The sequence below is a fragment of the Phragmites australis genome, chromosome 3 (assembly GCF_958298935.1).
Source record: "Phragmites australis chromosome 3, lpPhrAust1.1, whole genome shotgun sequence".
NCBI lineage: Eukaryota > Viridiplantae > Streptophyta > Magnoliopsida > Poales > Poaceae > Phragmites > Phragmites australis.
Window position 1 is genome coordinate 45143031 of NC_084923.1, and position 10654 is coordinate 45153684.

Consider the following 10654-nt stretch of genomic DNA (forward strand, 5'->3'; position numbering starts at 1 on the left):
AATATAAGCTGCTGCAACTAAAACGGGAAGGTGCCATTAGGCGTCATTCGAACAATATAAAGCCATACTTAATATATGCAAACAAGAAAACTAGGCTACAATGGTGTGTATTCATGCTTGATCAAGGTAGATGTCGAGTAGTCCAATGCTTAAGGGCCTATCTGATGTTGTTTATATTGATGAAAAATGGTTCAATCTTACGAGGAAGTCCGAGAGATATTATGCGATTGCAGATGAAGATTAGCCCACACGTACATGTAAAAGCAAGAACAACATCCCTAAAACCATGTTCTTATGTGATGTTGCTCGTCCAAAGTTTGATGCCAATAGAAATTGCACTTTTGATGGAAAGATTGGGTGCTTTTTACTTATGAACCTGCCAAAAGAAGCAGTGCTAACCAGCCGGCTAGGACAATATAAATGAATCCTATCACATCTATTACGGAGGAAGTCATTAGAACTTTCATGATCGATAAGGTCTTGCCTGCTATTCAAGCAAAATGGCCATGTGAAGATGTCAACAAGCCTATCTATATTCAGCAAGACAATGCTCCATCTCATCTTCAACCTGATGATCCATTATTTTGTGAATCTACTAAACTAGATGAATTTGATATTCGGCTCATCTACCAATCGACAAATTCACCAATTTTTAATATCTTAGATTTGCAGTTTTTTCGTGCTATCCAATCTATTTAGTATAAGATCGCAAAAACAGTAGTAGATCTTGTTCCAATTATTCAAGAGGTGTGATCTTTTTACTTTTGTTTATTTATACCCATGGCATAATACATGGAGCTAACCTTATTCACATGCTATGGGTCTTCCAAGAGTTCTCAACAAAGAAGTCCAATAGAATTTTCTTGACATTCCAACTTGTTATGAAGTAGGAGGAGGAAATAACTTCAAGATTCCACATATGAAGAAAGGGACCTAGAAAGACAGGTGCACCTTCCTTTGCATATCAGTTGCGAGTCATGGTTGGTAGGCGAGGCTATGCCTCAGCTCGCTGAATAATTTGCTAAGAGAGGACATTGCAGCTCTTTTCTTATGAAAAATGTACTGGTATGCATGGAACAATTCGATCTGATATGTATGGAACTATTTGGCAAGAGTAAGTGTCGCTAGCATTTAGGCATGGAACATTTTTTTCCCTCACATGTTCATTAGGCATGCATGAAACAGCTCAAACAAAATTAATTCTAAATTCAAGCACTAACATAATGGAAGATTTTTTGAGTCTGAGTGACATAAATCGTGTTCCCGCTAGTTTTACCGCTAAACAATTCGTTGCTACTGCGCTATATGTACACCAGTAGACACCGTTTTCGCTGCCCAATTTCTCCATGCTCTCCGCTGCCCTCGTCTAATACTCCGCTCGTCCGCTCCCCAGGCAGTGTAGATGCTAATGGCCGCTCGTCCGCTCCCCAGGAGTAGTATGAAGCATGTCGGGGTGCATGCAGAGCTCAAGCGCCCCGAAGCATCTCATTGTCCAGTAATCAATACGCATGGAACGACGGCTTTGGAAATATGGCACCATTAACTACAACAGGGGTAATCTCGTTCAAAACTGACTACCAAACTCTCCAACGATAGAAATTTTTAACCATCTTGTAGAATACTCTAGCGACAACATATATGAAATCGGAGGGAGTACTAGAAAACGAAAAGGTTCGGAAGCACCCTTAATCGGGCCTCCACAAGAGAATGACAAAGAATCAAAGATCGGTCGATCTTGTCTATAGCGAGGCTTGGTAGGGGAGTCCGTTTGAGGTGTTTTGGAACACAAACAGAATGCATCTTGGTCGTGGCATGAATCTTTTGTATCCTAACTTGCCGCTACACGGAACCCACGATTTCTTTTATCATAAAAATTATCAATGTAAGAGGGACGTTGGGCGTCCAGATTTGAGCCTTGATGAGTGTAGCACTCGATGGTTTTTTTTTCTTCTTATAGCGACTTCTTACCTTGACTAGTTAAATTCTTTTCAAATTTAACCCTTATAGTATTGCACACCGACAGTCATACCATTTACGAGTGAGAATGGAACATTTAGATCTTCGTTCCTCGGTTTCATGAGGTAAATGTTTCCATGTGGCGGCTCAGTGTCAAGAGCAATATTCCCCATGCATATAATATGTATTACCTATGGTCAGATTTACTTGTCATTTAAGATATAGACATAATCTTCAACGTGTAAGTAACTTTCACAACTACTTTCGAAGCATTGACTAACAAAGAAACAATAAAATCGCAACGATATGGTTCTCGGTAGATCCGGTCGGGGGTCCAAATCCACGACGACCATAGCTATCGTCTTTACCGCTTCTCCATATCTTTTCTGCTCTAATGAACCAGATATTTAAGTCAAGTCAATTCTATCCTCGATCCTATCTAATCACTCCGGTATATCCCTTTCTTGCCACCTTAGAGATCGTGGTCTGACATGATAAAAATATCACACACCATGACACCACGATCCCACCGACCTCCCCTTGAATGGTGGAGAATCTGGAGAAGTCACCCTAGCACTAACGTCACTTGTACTTTCCAGTCTTTCCTACACTTTTCGCTACGAAAAATACCATTAGAATAGAGGGAACCTCAGCAGGAAGCTAGCTCCATGTGGCAATGGAATCACGCATCACCAGATCAGGAATGACCCAATGATGGTCTGGTCTTTCTGCCTCAACATTATTAAGGGGATATACACAGCAAAATCAGCTTCAAGCTAGGTAGGGTACTGGCCAATCGCCAATGTTACAATAGATGAACCATCCTGCATCGTCCCACCATTTATCCATGCCTGAGCTTGCCTGCGTTTGTCTACACAAAACTGAGGCGAGCAGCCCTTCCTACCGAGGAGATGAAGCCAATGTTGTGGCACCTTGCACGTTGACTCTGAAGGTTTGCCAGAAATGCAGGCAAAAACCGCTGATGTCGGTCTATCTAGGGCAGGATGACAGGGCTGATATCCCAGATATCCTTGGCGTACTCATGAATTGTTCGGTCGCTGCTGAATTTGGATGAGCCAGCTGTGTTGAGGATAGAAATCCTTGTCCATAACTGCAGGTAGGAGTATGAATACATGAGTTGAAATAAATGATACTTAATATCCCCGGATACGCAATGACATAAAGCCAAGGTTTACTGCAGTTGAAATAGCATAATGTGCCAAACAGCGTGGAGGCACCCTAAATATCGAAGAAAAATGTGTAGAATCTGATGATCAGATAAATTTTTGGAAACATTGCCAAGCAAGAAAAACAAATGCAGGAAGGAGAAACCTGACAGACTATTGCCTTTTATATTTTTTCCAGAGAAACTTGCAGAATCCAAAGGTACACCAGTTAGGCAGTTACTAACATGAGACATTCAGCATCTTAGTTACCTCTAATTGTTTTATCGACTTATAAAGCTATTTCTGGAATGTATACAAACACATCTCTGAAGCAATGCACTCGCTAGGTTCATGAAAGCTTGCTCTACGAGCGGGGCAGGTTTATCAATAGAACATAAGTTGCAGCAGTATTCTCTGACAGCACACATTGCAATTCCAACATATCAATATACGACAATTTCGAAATTAAAAATGCTACTACGATTTAATTAGGTCATGCTATAATGAAACACTACATATAAACCATCATAATATGAGAAGTTTGCATAATCAGCGTGTGCAGGGAACCAAGAAAATAAACAGCGCCAGTTAGAAAACTTACTTTCTGATCTCGGTACGCTTCATCAACCTTTTCCTGGCATTCAATGTAACTGGGAAAATCCTTGCCAACAAGAAAATAATCTGCACGTCCATAACCTTCATTTCCTTCCAAAGAACCCATCAATTCATCATAGTTGTAAGTCCCAAAAACACCACTGCGGACAAATTCCTTAACCTCTTCAAATCTTGGGTCAGGTACAAACTACAAGTGGAAAGAAAATGGTGAGATTATGAATTTGCTTGAGCTGCACTATGTGGACCTCACATAGTTACAGGGAGAGATCTTTACTAGCTTGACAGAAGGCATCAATATAAGAACAAAGACAATACCTTTCCCTGAGCTCTCTCTTTCCGCAAACCAGCAATTTCATGTGCCTCTGCACCGAAAAGGAAAAAGTTTTCCTCTCCAACCTCCTCTCTGATTTCCACATTCGCACCATCCAAAGTTCCAATAAGAATGCAGCCATTCATTGCAAACTTCATGTTGCTTGTACCACTAGCTTCCATTCCAGCAGTACTGAATGGATAATATGAGTTTAGGCAATGCAGATATTCTAAATAAATGAGTGTTATGCAATGCAGATATTCTATTGAAACTCAAAATTGTGGCAGGATTTCTGAATGGTGCTATCCCCAACGGAATAGGCATAATAAATGAAAAGGCACATGAAAACTTCCACCTCAACCAATTTTGGTAATGGTCTTGTGTGTCTGTTTGCAGAGTGTAAGAAGTAGCCAGATTATTACCTGATATGCTGGGACAATTCACTGGCAGGAATGAGCATCTCGGCAATACTAACATTATAATCCGGAACAAATACAACCTGGAAAAAACAACCCAAAATCCTCGGATTATTTAATAGTCAACAATATGGTCATCAGTTGTCTGATTGAAATAGTGTGGTTATTCAATTTATCAGCTTTACAAGCATCCGCATAATAACAGTTGTTACTTTTTGCTAGCAGTGAGGCAATTAGCCAAAGTCATATTGCCATTGATAGCAGACGGAAATAAAAAAATGGCAAATGGTATTAAAAAGAGACAAAATTACCTTCAACAAATCTCCAATGTCTGGATCATGGTTTACAGTAGCTGCAACATCCGTAATAAACTTAACGATCCTTTTTGCCTGTATATATGTGGCAAATGCTTTCCCACCAAATATGCATACCCTTGGAACAAAGGTATTTATTCTTTCTTTTGCACTCATTTCTTTCATCTTCTTGTAGCGGTAGACAATTCCAAGGATATTTAGCAACTGCCGTTTATATTCATGTATCCTTTTCACCTAAGAAATGTAGATGATAGTAAACTAAAGTCAACCAACAAATGAAATATGTTTATGATAATAAATTGAGAATACCTTGTAGGAATTAGTTAATTTCTTAAATTGAAATATCAGGCTTCAACCAATGACTTCAACCACTACAACTATGTGCTTTACCACCAGTCCGTACGGGTGCCCTGATGTTTTCTGTTAGAAAAATATACCTGCACATCAAACATTGCATCTGGACTGACAATATATCCCGTCTTCTCTCTTATAAGGGAGACGACCTTCATCTTATTAGCCCTTTTGGCAGCACGCCACTCTGACTGCAGATCTTCATTATCAGCAAACTGTTACAGGATGAACTGATATTAATATAAAATAAAGCATAGGTAGCAAGGAAACTTAAAAAGTAAGAAAGTTAACTACGGAATGATTGAACAAATAGACTACCAGAAGTACCTTCTTCAGTTCTATAAGTTTGCCAGTGTTAAGAACCCAGTCATCAGACCCTATCCACTTTGAAATTATCGTACTTAATTCAGGATTACAAAACCGGATCCAACGCCTGGGAGTCACTCCATTTGTTTTATTCTGGAACTTAGTTGGCCACATCTGTCGAAGAAACACACAAAAAAATGAGCAGAAGATGAATAGCATATGTCCAAATAAATGAGAACAGCAGGGGGGGGGGGGCGAAGATTTCAAAACCTCATGTAAATACCTCGTAAAAGCTGTTGAACACATCTTGTTTCACAATTTCACTGTGAATTTCTGCGACACCATTCACAGAATGTCCACCGACAACACAGAGGTTTGCCATTCGAACAACTCTTGGTAACTTAGGATCAGATTTTACAAATGGATCTAACTCGTCCTCAGAATCCTCTTCTTCTGCTTCAACTTCTTCAGATTCAACCTTTTCCTCCATCGTCTCAGATAGAGCTTCTGCTTCTGCTTCTTTCAACTCAGTTTTCTCCTCAACCTCAGCAAAAGTCTCCAAAGATTTAACAAGTAATTTCTGCTTTGATTTAGCAGGAGATTCCTTTTTCTCTTTAGGTTTAACAAATAGTTTGGCAATAGAAGCTGGAAGGTCAACATTGTCTAAAATCCTCATTTCTTTCAGCTTCGTTTTTAATAATGAAGTATCTGTGGTTCCATATTTTGAGACAATGTTGTTTATCAGCTGTTTCAAACCAAGGATAGAGACAAATAAGTGTAAGTCAGCTTAAAGAGTAAGAAATAAATGGCATAAGCATTTTCTACATATCTAAATACCTCCTCATCAATTGTTTCTATGATCTCAACATGTCGAGGTAGAAGTTTCTGCATTATGTCCAAGCTCCACTTCTCCAGAGCTTCAGGAAGCACTGTATGGTTAGTGTATGCCACGGTTCTGGAAATGATTAGGATATTAGCACCAACTGAATAGAAGACGGATGAGGAAATAAAATAAGTTAATTTGGACTGGTGTCTGTATTACTATCATGATTAGATGATTTTGTAAGGCAACTACCTTTCTGTAATACTCCATGCCTCGTTCCAGCTCAAACCCTTAAAATCAATCAGTATTCTCATTAACTCGGGAATGCATAGAGTTGGATGAGTGTCATTCATCTGTACTGCAACTTTGGAGGGGAAGTCGTCCCAGTTGAGAGTATCACCAGCTCTACTCTCAAAACGAGCAATAATATCCTGTAGTGAAGCTGAGCATAATGTATACTGTTGCTTCAAGCGGAGAACTTTACCCTCTGGTGATTCATCCCCTGGATACAATATGTGGCATATCTGGCATGACGAGAGAACCAGTAAATCAAACATAAGTTAGGAGCAATAACTCCTATCCAAAGTCATCAGAAGTTGAACATTATTAGCACGACATAACATAATGAATTATAACCTAACAATATAACAAAATTTTACCGAAGATGTGAGGACAAGTCTACTAACCCTAGAACAATACAAAAGACAAAAGACACACAATAACACAAGTCACAGGTTATGGAGTATGAGAATTGGGAACCATATCTTGTCAGCCCTTTTGGATTTATGCAGATGAGCAATACATGCAGATGCGTAGTTTATGCTTTAATTAAGGAAGTGAACCAAGAAGTAAAACAAATGACATGCTAAACAATTGTTAACCCAAAATCAAGATGTTATGGATGTAACTAGACATTTTAATCCTTCCAAATATTAATCTGCTGAGTTAATTACTCAAAAGGAAATTTTATGCAAAATAAACCTTTTCAGCATTTAGATGAGCTTCATAGGCCTTGGTATAATCTCCATCATTAAAAGCTCCCAAGTCAAAATCTTTTGATGGTACTGTTGTTGACCAAAGACGAAGATTATTAGTAGTTCTAGTCTTGTAGCCAGGAATAGGGACATCATGCGCCACAGCCTTGATTTTTTCTCCTCCAATCCAGTGCTTCCTCCCATCAGTGCCTTCAACCACTTTACCATAGAATTTCACAGGATAGGAGACATCATTTCTTACAATCTCCCAAGGATATCCCATCTGGAAGATATAATATGCAGTCATCAAGGGCATAAGAAGCTAACAGGCAGATCGCTAAATAGTTACCCATTCCAACCAAAATACCAACATAATCAACATTCCCGAAATCAAACATAAAAAAAAAGGCAAGCCAATACCTCTAGCCAATTCTCAGCAACCTCCTCCTGACCATCCTTTGTTATGATCTGCTTAAAGAGGCCATATTTATAACGAAGTCCATATCCCCATGCTGGGTAATTTAGGGTTGCCAAAGAATCCAAAAAACACGAAGCCAAACGGCCTAGACCACCATTGCCAAGGGCTGCATCTGGTTCCTGTTTCATTGCAATTACAACATTTCCAAATCTTAAGATTTTAAATGCAGAACATTCTAGGCATCAATAAACTTTAATTGTCATAGGGTGACTTGTCGCGAAAGCTAGATGAAAAACACAAGGTAGATGATAGAAGATGGGAATTGATAATCAAATGTGAAATTTTGGTGTTTGAAATAATGAAAATTCATGGCAAAGCTTTGATATGGACTACAAACCAACTCTCTTAAATAAACTCCTTACCTGGCTAGCAACATCCTCTAGGTTTTGTCCAAGCTGTTTTAGTGCTTCTGCATATTTTCCGGTTAGCTCTAGGTTGCCAATAGCATTTGTGAGAGCTCTTCCCTACATTATAAACAAAGAAAAATGATCAAATCACATCATGATGCAATTAACAAAAGATAAATAATGAAGTTAAAGAAAGCAGGTGGTGGCACCTGTAAAAATTCCATGGACAGGTAATATGCTTGCTTTACGTTCATTTTGTTGTGATAATCATATGTCGTGTTCCAATTTATTAGCAGTGCATCACGAACACTTTTAGCAGTTGCATGGTAAGCCTTTAGGGGAGAAAAGTGCTCTGGAGAGAACAAGGGTGTGAACTCTGCATGGTGCTTGATGTTTGATGCAATGGCAGACGAGTCGATGGAATTTAGCACACTTGGAAGCCCTGTATTGCAAGACAAAAAAAAAACTAGGATCTGAAAACTTAACCTACATGGTAGGTATTTACATTCAAAATTAAAATAAATGCATAAACGCATTTGCACAAGAGTATAAATTCTTGCAAAGCGCTCTGCATATGCCACATATATCATTTCATTTTCTGCAACAAGTATAATAGAAATAGTTTAGTTTTAAGGGCAAGAACACAGCCACAACAATTGGTGATTGTTACAGAATTTTCTGCCTTAGTTGGTTGATCTTTTTCTGTGGCCTAATTTATTGATCTTGGAATTGCGTCAGTGTTTCAAACACCTTCGATAAATAAAGGTTTAATATATGGATACAACTCTCCTAGGTACGATGGCGAATATTGCATCGTCAAACATACAAATAAATTTGCAAGTCTGCACACAGCGTCCACTCGTTCAATGCAGGACCTTCGGAACAGCCCCAGTTCCAGTGAATTCCGTAAACATATTTTTCGGTGTATTCGCGAATTTTGAAGTCCTCCAAAGACCCTACGAACTGCAGATAACCTAGCAATGCTCGCACACAAAGCAATCACTAACCAAGTCAACCCACCCGCACCATCAGTTCACCGCGGTTCCGGAACACACGGCACACAGCGCACAGCCGCACGCACCGCCCCGCACAAGGATCACACACCAACATCGCTTCAGCAGCAATTCGAACCGCATTGCCTCCAACCAGCACCCGAGACATCAGAATCAGTTGGGAGAGGCAGCCGCGTACCTTCCTCGGGCGAGACGGGGCCCCGCACGTCCCGATCGCTCGCCACGCTCCGCGCCGCGACCCTCCGCTGCCGCCCTCGCCCCCTCCCCGGCACGACCCCGCCACCGGCGCCGCCCCCGCCGGCGGCGAGAGGGCGGAAGGCGGTGGCGAGCTGCAGCGGCGGCGAGGCGGTCGCCATTGCTGCGTGCGTGATGCGTTCGATGTGATGAGTTCGCGAGGAGGAATTCAAGAGGCCCTTGCTTAAAATATCTCTCTCCGTGCCGTGCCGGTGCAAGTGTCCGTGCAATGGTGGCCAGGGCACGTATTGTGACACTGGTCGATGGGCCCACGTCAGTGCACGGTGGGGCGCGTGGTTCATGTGCCGCTGGGATCAGTTTGTATCCTTCTGCCACATTTCGACGGCTGCGAATTGTCCCGTTTTTCTAACGAAATTTGTCCTATTTTTGAACGGCTGTAAAGTGGAAATGGCTCCTCTTTTCTCTGGAGTTTGTTTTCCGAAAAGTTCCTTTTTTTTACATCTTTGTTTTTAATATCACGCAGACACATATACACACTCATATTACTACGTACTTATACTCACACGCTCCCTAAAAATTAAAAAAATACAAAACTTAAATATTTATGAAATTATTATAAACATCTCACTATCGATAAGTATGTCGTCTATCACTAATTTTTTTCGCTTGATAAGAAACAAACATGAGTTTAATCTCTGGTAGATATGGATATAACTAACTTCACTAAAAGTCTCCGGTGCTTGTTTCGTATGTTTTTGTTTTTCCCCTTCTAAAAGTCTTTTTGAGAGTATTTTGGATTCTTCCCTGTCTTTTTTGTTTCTGGACAAATAGGTTCAACCGCATAGCGATGCAAGGCAATGGAAACTAGCAGTCTTCACGTGACAGGACAAGCGAAATGGCGAAATGCTAAAATAAAAGCAGTAGTACGTCTGTTTAATTCTTGCAGTTTGTCGAAGACAACACGCATATACATGTATATATTTATATTACTATATATATAATGTTTACTGAAAATTAAAGATGCAGAGTTGATATATTAACGAAATTATCATAAACATATCGCTATTGACAGTTACGTCGTCTATAAAAAAAATTCCGCTTAATAAGAAACATATATAAGTTTGATCTCTAATGAATATAGATATAACCATCTCTACTCACCTAAATTTAGTTCTCGAGTGTTTGTTTCATATGCTTTTGCTTTTTCCTTCTAAAAGTCTTCATGTGATAGGACGAGCGAAAGGGGGAAATGCTAAAATAAAAGCAGTAGTACGTTTGTTTAATTTCTTGCAGTTTACCTGTTCTAGTGCATCATTTTTTCAAAGACTTGGTGAATCGCTTTGGGTGATGGATACTGCACTGCACTGCACTGCACGCTCCGCGGCAGGCA

General features: G+C 40.0%; 1 protein-coding gene across 1 annotated transcript; it reads right to left on the reverse strand.

Moving 5' to 3' along the window:
• Positions 1–2594: 2594 nt before the first annotated feature.
• Positions 2595–9472, reverse strand: LOC133913354 (alpha-1,4 glucan phosphorylase L isozyme, chloroplastic/amyloplastic-like). The gene is made up of 15 exons (XM_062356485.1): positions 9248–9472; positions 8266–8498; positions 8072–8173; positions 7652–7828; positions 7239–7514; positions 6510–6781; positions 6272–6389; positions 5718–6179; positions 5456–5608; positions 5215–5343; positions 4775–5011; positions 4470–4546; positions 4053–4239; positions 3724–3924; positions 2595–3067 (listed from the first exon to the last, which is right to left on the reverse strand). Exons 1-15 carry the CDS (start codon positions 9423–9425, stop codon positions 2951–2953), a joined length of 2919 nt encoding a protein of 972 aa, XP_062212469.1. The 5' UTR covers positions 9426–9472; the 3' UTR covers positions 2595–2950.
• Positions 9473–10654: the final 1182 nt, after the last annotated feature.

Excerpts from the sequence above, each read along its gene's own strand:
- LOC133913354 (XM_062356485.1), bottom strand. The coding sequence starts at position 9,425 with ATGGCGACCGCCTCGCCGCCGCTGCAGCTCGCCACCGCCTTCCGCCCT. Across the intron at positions 5,609-5,717 it reads TGTTCAACAGCTTTTACGAG|ATGTGGCCAACTAAGTTCCA; the intron begins GTATTTACATGA and ends TTTCTTCGACAG. Across the intron at positions 3,925-4,052 it reads AAGAGAGAGCTCAGGGAAAG|TTTGTACCTGACCCAAGATT; the intron begins GTATTGTCTTTG and ends TTCCACTTGTAG.